Genomic DNA, 17,830 nt, shown 5'->3' with positions numbered 1-17,830 from the left:
AACTAACCTCTTGGTCAATCTATCCATTCTCCCACAGGCATTTCTGTGCTGAACACATACATACTTACTGTCATGTGTCTTCCACTAATTAAAATACACACACACAACTAAGTTAGCCTTAACTAAGGAAAAAATATAAAACATCTTATTGACTGAAAATGTTAGTCCTATTTATAGGGAAGAGAAAGGCATCTTTTGCTTCTGAGTAGCTTCTATTAATCATCTCACTATCACTGGGGGCACTCAGCAGGGCTTGAAAATTTGATTCTGCTATTGATATTTGTTCAGATATTGTCATTTATCAGTGATATCTACATATCTCAAAGGATACATAAATACTGAATACAATTATACCATGTGTGTAAGTACAATAGATATACACCTAAAAGCTGTTTCTAAATCAAACTTTTTAAGTGCACTGAGCTAACTAACTAATCGCAATCAATAGGAAATTGGGCTATAAAAGTAAAGAATCATTTTGTAAATCAGTCACTCTCAATTGGTTTATTAGTAGGTTTATGTTTGTATAGCCACTTTTTTTAAAAAAAAGTGAGACATGGTATTTTTATTTTACAATTTACAAGTGCTTGAAAATTGTTAGCCAGTATTTTATAGCTTATAACATCTATCAGCCTTCATCTATAGAGATGAAAAAGTAAAACAATTAAAATGTACACTTTTCATGGAATCTTAGAATTGGAAGAGACTTTAGAGATGAAAGATTCCAATTTTCACTGAAGGCAGGAATATTGCCTTAGATAGATCCACTTGCTATATCCCTCAGATGCTCAAATGCAACATATCCGTAAATGGACTTGTTATGCTCATCCTCACTCCTGCAAAAAAAAAAAAAAAAAAAAAAAACATACACACACACACACACACACACACACACAAAAAATACCTACTCCTCTTCTGACTTTCCCTATCTGGTGAATATCACCATCCAAGCATAGAAACTTAGGAGTTCCCTCATTTACACATTTATCACTTCAACCACTGGTGATTTCCAGAACATTCTGTTTTATTTCATTTACATATCTACATCTCCAGCTAACTCTCCCTGACCTTGAGGGCATTGACTATTTCATAGATTTATTCACAGCATGGTGCCTCACAAAAACTAGGTACTGTATTCAATAATTGTTAGTGACGCATCCCTTAAACCAGCAGTAAGAAGGGAGCCAGCATCTAATCTATTGAACACCTCCTGCTTTCTGGGTACTCAGTTAAGTACTGGGTACTTTATACATTATGTCACTAAATTCTTTCAGGAAGCCTGTAAGGAAGTTACTGGTACTATATCCATCTTATAGTTATGAAACTAGGACCTAGAGCCATTAAGTAAATCAACCAGAAACATACATACCAGAGCACAGGTCAGTAGTCTAATGCCAATACCTTTGCTCTTTCCCCTACACCTTAATTTCAATCATCTTAACTCCTTCACTTAAGTTTACCTTGACTATTAAGGAGAGGGCTTCTAAACAGCATGTTTCCGCTTCTATTTTTATCTGTCTCTCTGTGTCCCTCTGAGTTTCTCTGAATTTGTCTAACTCATTTTGAATAACTTCCAGGGTCATATCTCTTTCTTTAGACCCATCTCTACCTCACACTGCATTGCTATTACTACTTCTTCTAGAACTGTATGTCTTCATTCCTCAATGTCTCTGTTGGAAGCTACCTGGGTTGGTCAGGAATACTGCTGAAAGGCACGTATTATGTGTTGAAACTTATATAAAAACAATTAGAGTACCACAGCTCTCCTAAGTCTTACACGGGTGCCATATAAATTCTCTGTACAGAGAAAAAGCTTTTCAGTTTTGCCTGGAGCCCTAAAATTTGTTTGGAGTCAGTGTGACACTTGAACCTCACTATGAAATTAAGCTTGGTAAAGTACGTAATGGATCAGGAGGATTGCCTTGGGTAAAGTCAAAATAGCATTTTTTTTTTTTTTTTTTTTTTGGAGACAGAGTCTCGCTTTGTTGCCCAGGCTAGAGTGAGTGCCATGGCGTCAGCCTAGCTCACAGCAACCTCAAACTCCTGGGCTCAAGCAATCCTGCTGCCTCAGCCTCCCAAGTAGCTGGGACTACAGGCATGCACCACCATGCCCGGCTAATTTTTTCTATATATATTAGTTGGCCAATTAATTTCTTTCTATTTATAGTAGAGACAGGGTCTCGCTCTTGCTCAGGCTGGTTTCAATCTCCTGACCTCGAGCAATCTGCCCGCCTCGGCCTCCCAGAGTGCTAGGATTACAGGCGTGAGCCACCGCACCCCATTTTTTTTTTGAGACAGAGTCTCACTCTCTGTTGCCTGGGCTGGAGTACAGTGGCATCATCATACTTCACTGCAACCTCAAACTCCTGGGTTCAGGCAATCCTCCTGCCTCAGACTTCTGAGTAGCTGGGACTACAGGTGCACACCATCATGCCCATCTAAATTTTTAAAAAACTTTTTTTGTATAGACAGGGCCTCTCTATGTTGACCAGATTGGTGTTGAACTCCTGGCCTCAAGCAATCCTCCTGCCTTGGCCTCCCAAAGTGCTAGGACTACAGGCATGAACCACCATGCCCAGCCTCAAATAGGAATTTTAACCAGTGACTTCTGAACATCCTAGAAGTGCAGAATGTTGTGTGCATGTCATATATGCATTTTTATGGGGAGAGGGTTGTCCAAAGCTTTCAAAAGATTTTCAAGGGTCCTTGAAAGAAAAAAATTCAAGCATTAGTACTCTAAAATAACCTACCTTAACTGATTTCAGCTCTATAAAGAATATGATAAGATGGTTACTGTCTGTTGCTTATTGTAAGTAACTTTTCTATACTGTTTCTATGCTATTTGACTTTATTGTCATATAGTAACTGTTTTATCCAATTTTAGGGAACTGAATGTTTCTCAACTTCTTCAAACATGTGTTCAATCATTTCTCATTTAGGAAGCCTCCTTGTTCTGGTTACTCCTAATATTTTAGCATCCTTTCAACTATCCTCCATTTTCCCTACCTCCTTGATTATCAAAGCACCTTTACAATACCCTTTATATGCATTCTATCATTTAATTTTCATAACAACTCTCTAAAAGGTAGGTACTGTTATTATAAGAAAGGGTAACTTGTCCAAGTTCTTGCAAGTAGCAAAGCTAAGAATCAAACTTAGAATAAAACTCCAGAAATAAACCCATATATTTATGGTCAACTGATTTTTGACAAGGATTCCAAAACCATTCAGTGGAGAAAGAAAAATATTTTCAACAAATGGTGCTGGGACAACTGGATATCTGCATGCAAAAGGATAAAGTTGGACCCCTATCTCACACCATATATACAAATTAACTCAAAACAGATCAATAACCTAAAGGTATAAGCTGAAACTATAAAACTCTTAGCAGGAAAGATAGGTGAAAATCCTTGTGAACTTAAATGAGGCAACAGTTTCTTAGAAGATATAAAAGGCACAAGCAACCAAAGAAAATACAGATTAATGGTACTTCATCAAAATTTAAAACTTTAGCCAGGCGCAGTGGCTCGTGCTTATAATCCCACCAACTGGGGAGGCTGAGATTGGAGGATTACTTTAAGACAGGAGTTCAAGCCTGAGTAACATAGCAAGACGCTGTCTCTAAAAACTTATATGAAAAAAAAAATTAGCTTGGCATGGTTGTACATGCCTGTAGTCCAAGCTAGTTGGGAGGCTGAGGCAGGAGGATCGCTTGAGCCCAGGAGTTCAATGTTGCAGTGTGCTATATATGATTGCACCACTGCACTCCAGCCTAGGTGACAGAGCAAGACCCCATCTCCAAAAAAAAACAAAAAATGCATTTAAAACTTTCATGCTGCTAGTGATAAAAACAACACCATCAACAAAGTGAAAAGACAACCCACAGAATAGGAGAAAACTGATATGGGTCTAGTATCTATAAATACACAGAACTCTTACAACTCAACAATAAAAAAGACAAACAATCCAACTGAAAAATGGGCAAAGGACTTGAATAGACATTTCTCCAAAGAAGATATACAAATGGTCAATAAGTATATTAAAAGATGGTCAACATCATTAGCCATTAGGGAAATGCAAATGAAAGCCACATTGAGACACTACTTCACACTCACTACGATGGCTATAATAAAACCAAACAAATAAACAAAGACCAGAAAATAGCACATCAGTCAGGATGTGGAGAAACTGGAGCCCTCATACATTGCTGGTGAGAATTCAAAATGGTGCAGCTGCTTTGGGGAATAGTTTGGCAGTTCCTCAAAAGGTTAAATGTAGAGTTACCTTATGACCCAGCAATTCCACTCCTAGGTATATACCCAAAAGAACTGAAAACAAGCTCACTCAAAAGCTTGTACACAAATGTTCATAGCAGCTGTAGTCATAATAGCAAAAAGGGAACAACCCAAACATCCGTCAATTGATGAATGGATAAACAAAATGTGGTATATCCCTACAATGGAGTATTATTAAATATTTGGCTACAAAAAGGAATGAAGTACTGATACATGCTACAACATGGATGCTCCTTGAAAACATTAAGCTAAGTGAAAGAAGCCAGTCACAAAAGGCCATATATTGTCTGATTCCTTTTATATGAAATGCCCAGAATAGGCAAACCCATAGGAAGAGAAAGTAGATTAGTGGTTGCCAGGGGTGGGTGTGGGAGGGTATGGGAGATGAAGAGTGACTTTTTGGAACGTAGAAAGTGTTCTGAAACTAGATAGTAGTGATGGTTGCACAACTTTATGAATATACTAAAAACCATTGAATTGTACACTTTAAAACTGTGAATATTATAGTATGTGAATTATATCTCAATTTTTAAGACATTCAAATTCAAGTCTGTCTGACTGCAGAGTACAAGTAGTTAATCACTATGCTATATTGCCAACTGTGCAATTATGTAGTATTTATAAACTCTATTGGATTGCTTACTCCTTTTGATTGTTTTTCTAGGTCAGTGATTCCTTCTCTAAGTTTTGCAATACTCTAGGATATCTCCAATGATCAACAAGTGTCAGAAAATTCTTAGCTCCCAATTTTTATTCACCTAAGAAATATACATGACTCCTGACAAATATTTGACTCCTATTATCATGAAATACATTTAGGAGGAGGAAGTGGCATGACAAAAATTAAACAATGTCAGAGTGTTGTAACTTCAAAAAGTTTTTGAATCACTAATCTATACAGAGTTAGAGAATGTGCTAATGATAAAAACAAGATGTGAACCTGTTAGGGTGTGACCCAATGACAGGTAATCATGAGACTTTTGCCAGAAAAATGGTTTGTCATAAAAATGCATTGATGAAATGCCTGGGATGGCAGAATCAGTTGCCATATTAAGAAAAGAAATGCCCACATCCACACACCCTGATTAGTTCCTTTCCAAACCATTTAGTTACTGCCATGTAGTCAAATACATATATTTCTGTATTTGCCTTGGCTCTATTAAAAAATCGTTTCCTCATATGGCTTATGGTCACCCTGCAACACCCCCCACCCCACCTTCAGGTTGAGACCTCGGAAAAAAGTTGATGAGAATAAACTATAGGAAGGTATCATATAGTTACTGTCATGTAGCCAAATATGAATGTTTATGCATTTTCTCTATGCATAAATATGCTCTGTATCTATGCTCTAATACAGCATAATATGCTCTATTAAAAATTATTTCTGTATAGCTTATTTTTACCCTGCACCCACCCCCTTTAGGCTGAGACCTCTGAAAAAAGTTGATAAGAATAAACTATAGGAAGGTATCCTATGGCAATGTGACTGGGTAGAAATATAGAAGATATTCAATGAGGATGATTGAGGTAAAAATAATGCATCCTACACCTTGAAAAGACTGATTTCAGCATTGCCCTCCAAATCTAGCACTCTTTAGCTAACTCTGATTGAGAAGCCATGATCTGCACTTGGCAGAATTCTATTATTTCAAATGTTATTTGAGCATAATTAAATGCCCATTTATTTCAACAGTTAATATTCTGTCTAGTTTTTATCTTCCAGATCTGCAGAGCATGGCTCTGGGCTTTGACTACCTCCTCTGAGGGGCCATAATATCCCCTTCCTCACAGAAAATCCATGAGTGTGAAATCAAGCCTAATCTCTGGGCTATAGATTAAGAATTGAGCTGAGCTGTAGGGTTTTTTAAAAAAACAAATTAATATAAAGTAAACATTCTTCAGTATATTAACATTAATGTCTCATGAGGTCTTCTTTAAAGTCCTAGAAACGGTCTCCCTGCCTTGGGGGATGAGCAAATGAATCCTAGCTTAGTCTAATGTTTCCTCAAATGTTCAAGTAAACAAATGTTCAAATGTAAAATGTTCAGGTTGGACTAGAATCACCAGATGATCTCTTTAAGATGCTTTACAGCTCTGACATCCTATTATTATAGAGCTCTTGCTCTATCTGTTACCACATAGAAAAGACACCTATTGTAAAATAGCTCCTAAAAACAGACATCTTATTTATTAAATGGACATCACTACCATAGGAAATGGAAATAAACAAAATACATTACATTTTTGTGACTGAGCCAGGGTGCTGAAGTACAGTGGTTTTGCCTGTTGTACCTCAAGGAAGATAAAATGGATGTTCTAGAAGACAACTAAAGGGAAGAGAAGTCCCATGGGAATATAAACTAACAGAAACATCTTTGGGAACTGAAAAAGAAGACAACCAAATCCCAGAACACTATGATTAGAAAAGGATCCCTTGAAGCTGAAAAACGATCATTTGGGAACACAAAAGGCAATCAATGCATAGAATTTGCACTCTATAAGATAAAGACTGAAAATAGAAACCTAGAAAGAAAGGGTCTAGGTGGTCAGGAATCATAATTAATAATGTCACCTTACATTTGTATATCATTTTATACTTTTCAAATGGTTTCAAAGCCATTATCTCATTTGCTTCTCATAATAGAGACTGGTTGTAGTCCCGGATCTAAACCAAATTAGCTGAGCAATCCTAGGTAAGACATTTAAACTCTTTTGGCCATGGCTTCCTCATCTATCTAATGAAAAATACCTGCCCTACCCATATCACAGGCTCTTGTGAGGATCAGATAAGGATAAAGTAAGTATTAACTTGCTTTACAAATACAGGTATTCTCATCACACATTCACAGATGACAGATACAAAGCAAGTTATTAAGAAAAGATAAAAATGTTTGGAAATTCATCCCAAACACATGGTTGACATAATGGAGGACAACCACACTCTCCCACAAGACTTCTGGAGGACCACGGGTCTGATTGTGGTCTTTCTTATGTTCATGTCTTCCTCTTTACACCAGGATCCCCCCCTAACCCTCAAGGGAAGAACTGTCTCTCTTCTTTTCTCTTAAGCTTTCATCACTCATAGGGAGAGCTCAGGATGAGAGGCTGATTACCAACTGGCAGAGAGCACCAGAGCTAGTTCCTATCTAATAGGTTATTAAAACCTTTTTAATGTTTTATAGTACATGGATTTAATTATATTCTTTTCAATTATTAGCTCCTAAATCCAACCACTGGATATTTTATATATTATAGTCATCATAAACATTAAAATGAATATCAAAATAGCAGAACTAAAATCCTACATCTGCTACAAAGACAAAAATTAATCTAAGTAACCAAGAAACGGATTTGCCAAGGTAACACATGACAATTGACAGGAATCCCAAATACAAATCATAACACCTTTATCTTAATGCAGATTACACTGGCAGTTGCAAGGTTGGGGAACAAATGGAGAATAAACTTAATTTATCTACTGCCACCGGTACAGCTTTCCATCTTTTCTAGAACTGCTTTTCCCAACCTCTGTTACTCAATGAGATACTTGCAAATTTTTAAATGTTCAGTGGTACACCTTGATGGGCGGTCATCTCTACTTCTACAGAATAAAATTGGCAATATATGCATGTAAAACATGCTGTTGAAAGTTAGGCTGAAAGGACCCCAAGTTCGGGTCCAAAACAAAGGACAAATAACAGAGGCCTACTTGAAATCAAGCTTCTACTTCCCTGGGAACCACATGGATCCTAGCAACACTGAACAAAGGGCTATAGACAAAGTGATTGAGCATTCTGGACCATAAACCATTTTCCTATCTCCGGGGTATATCATATATTCAGATACTCCACTGTCCTCAATTAGCATTGTCTGCCATGTCCATACATTATGCTCCTCCTATCCAAGGAAATTGCAAATACTGGGATTTCAGGAGAATCTTAGATTATATAAAGGGTTTGTTACCAGATCCAGAGACTGGGCAGGCTGTTCATCAACCAGAGGAGTCTGACCTGCAGGAAAGAGACTGAGACAAAGCCCCAAGGTCAGGCAGTTAGAGCTCTGAAGGGAGATAGGAACTCAAGCAGGATAACTATTTTGCTAACCCACTTAGGCTGAACCCACTTTTGATGCTTTGATAACCCACATAGGCTGAACCAATATCCTAGTATGTATTCAGGTAAACTCCACATGCAGAAGGGAATGACAGGATGTTGGCACATTATTCAAAATCCCTCCACCACCCATACTTTAAACACCTTATACCATCTAGTAGTCTTAGTAGTTTATAGGATTTCTAAGGGAAAGTGCAGGCCAGGCACAGTGGCTCATGCCTGTAATCTTAGCACACTGGGAGCCCGAGGCTGGAGATCATTTGAGCTCAGGAATTGGAGATCAGCACTGAGCAAGAGAGAGACCCTGTCCCCAAACAGAAAATAGAAAAAATTAGCTGGGCAAAGTGATGCACACCTGTAGTCCCAGCTACTCAGGAGGCTGAGGCAAGAGGCTCACTTGAGCCCAGGAGTTTGAGGTTGCTGTGAGCTATGATGATGCCACTGCACTCTAGTGGGGCAACAGAGCAAGACTCTGTCTTAAAAAAAATAAGTGGGGGGTGGGGAAGATGCAGAAGCTGCAGGATTGACTATCAAAAAGATTATATCTGGCTAGAGTCATGAAGAAGGAGAAAATGGAAAGAGAGAAACAAGTAGAAAGAGCCACAGACTTTCAGAGCCCACACTTAGCAGACTTTTTTTTATTTCAGCATATTATGGAGGTACAAATTTTAAGGTTTCAAATAATGCCCTTCCCCCCTCCCCCCACAAGTCTGAGTTTCCAGCGTGACCATCCCCCAGATGGTGCACATCTCACTCATTATGTATGTATATACCTGCCCCCTCCCCCTCCCACCTGCCCAATACCCTTTTACTGTAGTTCCTATGAGTCCACTTAGGTGCTGCTCAGTTAATACCAGTTTGCTGGTGAGTATATGTGGTGCTTGTTCTTCCATTCTTGGGATACTTCACTTAGTAGTATGGGTTCCAGCTCTAACCAGGAAAATACAAGATGTGCTAGCAGACTTTTAATACATGAAAGTGGAGGGAGAAACATATATTGATCCTTGGAGGAGACAGGATATAAAAAGGGTACTAGTAGTCTGAATAGGGGGATAATTGGAGCTGCATTTCTTGTCTCAACACCACTCATCTGGTCTTCTCATTTGCTAGCATGACCCAACATGCTTGTTGAGAAATAATTTTCTAATCTCTTCTGTGCACTGCTCAGTGATGAACACATGTTTTTGAGAGATCTGAAATACACCACACCTTGGTACCAAAATTTCATTCACCAGCACCATCTGGGGGATGGACACGCTTGAAGCTCTGACTCTGGTGGGGGGAAGGCAACACATGTAACCTAAACATTTGTACCCCCATAATATGCTGAAATTAAAAAAAATCATTCATCAAAAAGTGAATAGTTTAGAACTCTCCTGAACTGTTGTATAGCCGGTATCGACATATTACAACTATTTTGATGATGCAATACTCTAACTTAAGACATCCAGCTTAAGTAAGGAGGTACTTCATGAACACAGAGCCTCATTCTCTCATTTGCACAGAAGAAGAGAACAGAAACTTAGTGCTAAATGGAAATGGAACACCTCTTGGCCTCCATTAGCAGCCAAGTTGCATGGCCTAACAGCTAGGAAGTTACCAAGATCTATAAAGATTGAATGACAGGCTGCGCTAGGTGGCTCATGCCTATAATCCTAGTACCCTGGGAAGCAGAGGCTGTAAAATTGCTTGAGCTCAGGAGTTTGATACCAGCCTGAGCAAGAGCAAGAGGCATCTCTACTAAAAATAGAAAAATTAGCGGGGGCTGGGGGAGGGTGTCCTGGTGCGGGCCCAAATCCCAGCTACTCAGGAGGCTAAGGCAAGAGGATTACTTGAGCCCAGGAGTTTGAGGTTGCAGTGAGCTAGGATGACTGCACCTCTACACAAGGTGAGAGAGCAAGACTATGCCTCAAAAATAAATAAATAATAAAATAAATTTGATTAAAAAAAGATTGAATGACAGACACACTTAAGGCCAAGCAGATACCTCCAATAGCCATTTGAGATATATACTGTGCCTCAGCCCTGTACGCACCATTTTTAGGTCTCTATGTCCCTGTTGAGAAAGACAGAATTTGAGTTCGAAGGGATAGAATGAAAAGACAACATTCTCTCCTCTTCACCAAGCCAATGAGGTTCACTGAGCAATGAAGACATACTCCTGTAGTTTCCTTGTCAACTGTTAGTGTCAGCAGATTTTATAGGAGGAGGGATGAGGGAATGGATAGGATCACTACCCAGAGCAATATTTGGATGCAATTATAAGACTCCACTGGCACTACTTTGGGATCTGCAAGTTAGAGCAAGTTTCTCAGCTCTTAGAGGAGGGATTAACTAAACCAATTTCATCTAAATCAATTTGCACCGTTCAGATGATATGTTCATAAAGCAACCAAGTCACTCTGATTTGTAGCAGTACTTCCCAGAGGTGGCCTTGCAAGGTACAACATGCCAGATGAGAATTCTAGTAGTTATAAAAGTAAATATAGGAGGAACACAACCACCCCTTCATGACCCTGGCCTCTATCTCTGTCCTACACAGCCCTTCCCTGTCCTAATCCTGGAGCCACAAGTATGGAGTTAGGCCTGGAACAAAGAGGAGACCAAAATACTAAGCCAAGTGTGGGGCTTCCAGCCCAGTCAGCAGAGAACTCTGCATATTATAGGTGCTTAATAAATATTGTTGACTTCCTGCTGCTAGATACTAATCATACTTATATAGCCATGCCTAAAATTATGTATGCCACTTTTCATTAGAAATTAACTAACTGCTCCTATATAGGATAAGAATAGGAGAGATTATGTTTTCAAATGAGTTTGACTCAGATTGTTAGAACACATTAGATATGATACAAGCCTCAACTTAAAATTATCACCAAAACTCTGTATACCTAGTTATATGTATGTTTTTATTCAGTTGTACATGTATTGGAGGAAAAAACAGATTTAGGACCTATGTATGATGATAGATTTGGCTCCCAGGAGGGCTAATAATGGCAAAGTAAGGTTCTCAGTCAACTAAGGTTCCTACTTACATTTACACCCAGTCAATCCACTAACCTAATAAAAGGTAAATGAAGTGCTTTCTTTGAAAAGTATAATGCTGAGGATTTATAGAACCCTTTCATCTTCAAAGGACCAAGCCAAGACTCACAATACCCTGTACACAGTATTATGCCTTTTACACAAGTGCACCAACTATGAAAGAAAGGTCATAGGAATGTCCTAAGGCCATGAAGCCAATGCAACATCAGATTTGGGATGAACTCTCTGATCTAGACTCCTAGACCTGTATTTCAACCACATAAATCAAGTTGTGAGGAGCAATCAAGAGAAATCTAATTCACATTATATATCCATATTAAGTTAATTGATTGGGCAGGAATAAATAAAAATAGTAAAGACTGTTTCCCCCTCTGGGCAGTGATGTATGCAGAGGAGCTAGAAAGCAGAATGTGAATTTACCCATCCCCTCTTTCCGCTCCCCCCCCCCAACACATTGAATTCCAATGATGGGCACACTTACAACTTTGACTCAAAACATTACAAAAGGCCAGGCTTGGTGGCTCATGCCTGTAATCCTAGCATGCTGGGAGGCCCAGGAGGATCACTTGAGCTCAGGAGTTGGAGACCAGCCTGAGCAAGAGTGAGACCTCGTCTCTACTAAAAATAGAAAAATTAGCCCAGTGCGGGGCAAGTTCTTAGTCAGAGCTACTCAGGAGACTGAGGCAGGAAAATTGCTTGAGCCCAGGAGTTTGAGGTTGCTGTGAGATGTGATGAGGGCACTACACTCTACCCAGGGAGACAGAGTGAGACTTTGTCTCAAAAAAAAAAAAAAAAAAGCTACAAAAGCAATTTATGTAACCAAAACATTTGTACCCCCATAATATTCTGAAATTTAAAAATCAAAGGAAAAAAAAAAAAAGAAAGGAGAATGTCGGGGTGGGAGGGGGGCGGTGTAGTTTAACCATTTGGGGTGGAATGAAACGTTCCCAAAACAGAAGAAACTTAGGGGAGGACGACTCCATATTCAGCAACTCCCTTCAGTTGGAACATTGCCAGAGAACTGATGGGGTACTGGGAGGGAACAGAAAGGCCCAAAGTGAGAATCAGACCCACACACCGTACTTCTCTAATTACATGGTTTCCAGCATATTCCTTTATAAGAGCTCCTCCTCAGAGACACACAACCAACACCATCAACTCGCGTCACGCTCAGAAATCCTCAAAAAGTCAAAGCGGTTGAGAAGCAAGACGCTGCATGGCTGGGAGACTGAGAGTGCACAGGTTGATGTGGAAAGGCTGGGGGCAGAGGGGCTCTGGTGGGAGATTTGGGTGGGCAAGTAGGAAGAAGACGAATGATCATGAAGATGGGTAGGGGAGTGTGGGAGAGAGAAAGTGAACAGCCCGATGACTCCAGGATCCCAATTTCCTGCTCTAAGAATAATCGCCTCTGAAAAATAATGTGCTGCACACAACGTGCTAAGTAACCTAAACCTTATCATCACCAGTAATGTCTCTGTAAATCTACCCCGCCGTTATTTACTTAATTCTTATGAGCCAGGAATGGAAAAACCCCACCTCCCCCTGGTTAAGTCGCAGTCTGTCCTGTGGACACATGTAAGTTTTCCCTCTCCCCCACAGAGCTGGTTTCACAGCTAGGCCAGAAATAAGGAACCACCCAAACAGAGACTGGAGGATCGCTCCCCTGGCAGAGAAGGGATTAAGTTTCGCCGGGCCTCCCCGCCGGCAGAGTGTCCGCAGCAAGGCTGGCTGCTGCGCCAGCACCGCCCGGCAGACGGCCGGCCGAGGGGCGCCGCCTGGGCGGAGGAGGCTGCCGGCCGCGGGAGCGTGGGAAGGCGGCGGTGCCCTTTCCCAGACTCGCGCCCCGGCGCCGGGGGAGCCGCTGGACTGCCCGCGCCCGGCCGGGCCAGGCTCCGCGGGAGGCCTCGGGCCGCCCCCGCCCCGCACCCGGGAGCGCAAACTCCGTCCCAGAAGGGCAGCAGCAGGAGCCCCGGCCCCAGCAGCACGACAGGAGCCGGAGCCGGGCCGGGGCCCCAGCCCCTGCCGCCTCGAGCCTCGCGGGCCCCGTCACCCCGCGCCACCAAACCCGAGAGCCGTCAGCCAGCGCCGGCCCCGGCGGCACCTGAAGAGCGGCCGGAGCCGGGGCTGAGCCCTGCGCGGGGGGCGACGATCGACCCCCAGGGCCCCGGCGAGGGGGCGCGTTTTACCCATAGCGTTCCCAGGTGCCAGCCATCTCCTCGGCGCGCCCCAGGGCGCTGGGCGCTCGCCTGCCTCCGCAGCGAGCTGGCTGGGGCTCCGGCGCGAGCTCCTGGGCCGCCGTCGCCGCCGCCGCCACCACCACTCTAGGCCGCCGCCCGCCTTCGCCGCCGCTGCCGCCGCCGCCGCCGCACAGCAGCCAGGATCCGCCAGCCCGCGCTCCCCGCAGGGGACAGCACGGCGGCCGCGATGCTACCGCGGCTGTGTCTCCCGAGCTAAACTTAAGAGTTTTCGCCCCTCAGTCCAGGGGCAGCACCATGACACCACGGCAGCACCACACTGTCATTTCCGCCGCCGCAGAGGAAAAAAAAAAAAGGCAATCCCTTCGAAAAGGGGGGTGGAGTAGGGAAAAACAGGGCTGAGGCTGACACCCCAAGGGAGCACTGGGAAGGGCCCGGCAGAAGGGGCACTCGGCCACCTTCTCGGGCTCACCTTCCACCGCCCCCGCCACTCCCAGCTCCCCCAGCCCCTCCTCTGGAGGCGCATTTACATGTCTTCTCCCCTGGCAGGAGTGACCGGAGAAACCTGAGCAAGCAAAGGCAGCGGGTGGGTGGGGTTCGGGTTACCACTGTACCTACCAGCTGATTCCAGCAACCTTTTTTCCAGCGCCCTGTCATCTTGAAGGAAGACACACCGAGAGGGACCCAAGCCAGCGTGTGTGTGTGTGTGTGTGTGTGTGTGTGTGTGTGAGAGAGAGAGAGAGAGAGAGAGAGAGCGCGAGCGCGCAGAATGTGTGTGAAATGCAGAAGGAAGACTATAGTCAAACTCTTCTCCCTCCCACCACCCCGGCCCCACAAACCCCCAGGTTACAACAAGGAAAAAGCCCTTGTAACCAGCAATGAGAAGAGAAGAGACTGCCTGGGTCCACCGCGCAGGTCCTGTGTATGAAGCTGCTCTATGCAAAGTTAACTACAGAGTAAAACAAAAATAGTGGAGGAGACAGAAAAGGGCAGACAATTGAAGGAAACCCAACCCCTCTTTCTTTTTACAAAGGGAGAATGGCTGTATTTTATTGGCCTTGGGCAGAAGTTGTGAGGATGGATTAAAGCCATCAAAAGAAAAAAAAAAACAGTTTATTTTATACCTTCAAATCCTTGACCGCCAAAACCAGAGAGAGGGTCCTTACTACGAGGACAATGAGGCAGATGCTACTTATCCAGGTATTCAATGTACCTAAATAAGCTAATTGGTCCATTTGGAACCCAGGAGCCTCCCACTGGGCTGGAGTCAGCCTGTTTGCTGATCTGTCATTGGCTCAGAGACCACCGCCCCACTCACAAGGTGGATGGCCCTGGGAAAGGAGGAAGCCCCAGAGGAGACTGTTTCTAACATGGGCAAAAGGGAAGAAGAAAAAGAATTGAGAAAATGGGAGGAAACACCTCCACGCACACACACATAGGCCTCCCATTACTATGCATGGGAACAGAAAAATTAAGGTAGCTCTGGGTGTATCCCGTCAGGTAACCAATAGTAATCAGCCAACACCCTGTTAAACAATGTGCTAAAGAACACTGAGGTGGAAGCGAAGGCAAAAATTACAACCGGCTACCCTGATGAAAGTCCAGCCCCGGAAAGAAGTAAAAGTTAATAGTCATACCAAAATCAGAGGCAACAGAAGCAAAAATAGGTAAATGGGACTGCATAAAATGTTTTAAAAACCTGCACAGCAAAAAGCACAATCAACAGTGTGAAAAAGCAAGCTAGAGAATGGGAGAAAATATTTGCAAATCATTTATCTGATAAAGGATTAATATTGCTAATATGTGAAGAACTCCTACAACTCAATAATAAAAAAAAACTCTATTTAAAAATGGGCAAAGGACTTGAATAGACACTTCTCCAAAGAAGACATACAAGTGGCTAACAAGCATATGAAAAGATGCTCAACATTACTAAAGATCGGAGAAATGCAAATCAAAACCACAATGAGATGTCACCTCGTATCTGTTAGGATGGCCACTATCAAAAAAAAAAAAAAAGAAAACCCAGCAAATAATAAGTGTTAACAAGGTTGCAAAGAAATCGGAACCATTGCACACTGTTATAAAATGGTACAGCCACCATTTAGGAAATGTAAAATGGTATAGTCACTATGGAAAACAATATAGAGGTTCATGAAAAAAATCAAAAACAAAACTACTTTATGATCATTAAATATAACTAAAATTAAAAATAGAACTATAATATGGTTATTAAATAGAACTACCAGATGATTAAGCAATCTCATTTCTGGGTATTTATCCAAGGGAATTGAAAACAGCATCTCAAAGAGGTATTAGCACACCCATGTTCATAGCAGCATTATTCACAATTGCCAAGAGATGGAAGCAACTTTAATGTCCATCAGTGGATGCATGGATAAACAAAATGTAGTATATACATACAATGGAATAATATTCACCCTTAAAAAGAAGGAAATCCTGTCACATGTTACAACATACATGAGCCTTGAGGACATTATGCTAAGTGAAATAAGCAAGTCACAAAAAGACAAATACTGCATGATTCTACTTATATGACTATCTAAAATAGTCAAACTTATAGAAACAGAAAGTAGAATGATGGTTGTCAGGGGCTGTTGAGAGGGAAAAGAGGAGAGTTGTTCCATGGGTGTGGAGTTTCAGTCATGTAGGATGGGGGGATATTCTGGAGATTTGTTGCACAATATACATGTGGTTGACAATATTGTACTGTATGCTTGGAAATCGTTAGAAGGGTAAATTTTAGGTTACGTGGTTTTTTGCCACACAAAAAATTAATTTTTAAAAAAATAATTTGACTGAAGTCTGCTGACCCCAGCATAACAGAGGAGTGGATAAATAACTTATGTAATCGTTAAAATAATTTTACATATGCATATGTATTATGATACACACATATATAACAATCTTGGATATCATGTAATGAAAAAAGTGAAGTGCAGAACAGTGTATGATTTGCTACTACTTATGTGAAAGAGGAGGGGTATATGTTCATTCTTGTGAAGGAGCTCAGGAAATTTCACCCCAGAATATGACTTCTTGGTATAAAGAATATTTTGAATTAAAGGCCTTTAGAAATCAGGCCTGGCAAGGTGGGTGGCTCACCCCTGTAATCCTAGCATTCCAGGAGGCCTAGGAAAGAGGTTTGCTTGAGGTTAGGAGTTTGAGACCAGCCTGAGCAAGAGCAAGACCCCATCTCATAAAATTAGAAAAATTAGCTTGAAATGGTAGCAAGTGCCTCTAGTCCCAGCTACTTGGGAAGCTGAAGCAGAAGGATTGCTTGAGCCAGGAGTTCAAGGTTGCAATGAGCTATGATGATGCCACTGCACTCTGGCCTGGCCTGGGCAACAGAGGGAGAATCTATCTCAAAAGAGAGAGAGAGAGAGAGAGAGAGAGAGAATCATCAGGGAAATGCAAATTAAAACCACCATGAGATTTCACTTAACTTCAGTGAGAATTGCCTTTATCAAAAAGTCCCAAAACAATAAATGTTGGCGTGGATGCGGAGAGATAAGAATATCCATACACTGCTGGTGGGACTGCAAACTAGTACAACTTCTGTGGAAAGTAATATGGACATATCTCAAAGAGCTAAAAGTAGAACTACCATTTGATCTAGAAATCCCATTACTGGGCATCTACCCAAAGGAAAAAAAGACATTCTATAAAAAAAGACATCTGCAGCTGAATGTTTATAGCAGCACAATTCACAATGGCAAAGATGTGGAAACAACCCAAGTGCTCATCAATACCCGAGTGGATTAATAAAATGTGGTTTATCTGTACCATAGAGTTCTACTCAGCCACAAAAAACAATGGTTGTCTAGCACCTCTTATATTATCCTGGATAGAGCTGGAATCCATTCTACTAAATGAAGTATCACAAGAATGGAAAAACAAGCACCACATATACTCACCATGAAATTGGTATTAACTGATTAACATTTATATGCACATTTAGTAATAACATTCATCCAGCATTGGACAGGTGGGGGGGAGGAGGGGATGGGCACATTCACACCTAATGAATGCGGTGCGCACCATCTGGGGGATGGACACGCTTGAAGCTCTGACTCGGGTGGGGCAAAGGCAATATATGTAACCTGAACATTTGTACCCCTGTAATCTGCAAAAAAAAAAAAAGAAGAAGAAGAAAGAAATC

At 41.7% G+C, this 17,830-nt stretch overlaps 1 protein-coding gene across 3 annotated transcripts in view; it reads right to left on the bottom strand.

Moving 5' to 3' along the window:
• The window catches only part of MID2 (midline 2), a 97,758-nt gene extending 83,375 nt beyond the window's left edge, over positions 1-14,383 (bottom strand). The window contains exon 1 of one of the 3 annotated variants that reach the window (XM_012750676.3): positions 14,266-14,383. Coding sequence is in view for 2 of the 3 variants with exons in the window: in XM_012750637.2 (XP_012606091.1) it covers positions 13,639-13,642 (4 nt within the window). In the remaining variant the exon portion in view is untranslated. Of the gene's footprint in view, positions 1-13,638; positions 14,158-14,265 lie in introns of those variants that run through there. The other 2 variants (XM_012750637.2, XM_012750666.2) reach the window with 2 other exon arrangements.
• Positions 14,384-17,830: the final 3,447 nt, after the last annotated feature.

This window comes from Microcebus murinus, chromosome X (assembly GCF_040939455.1).
Source record: "Microcebus murinus isolate Inina chromosome X, M.murinus_Inina_mat1.0, whole genome shotgun sequence".
NCBI classification, from domain to species: domain Eukaryota; kingdom Metazoa; phylum Chordata; class Mammalia; order Primates; family Cheirogaleidae; genus Microcebus; species Microcebus murinus.
Note: the sequence above shows the minus strand (reverse complement) of the source record. Positions and strands in the feature narration are given on the sequence as shown.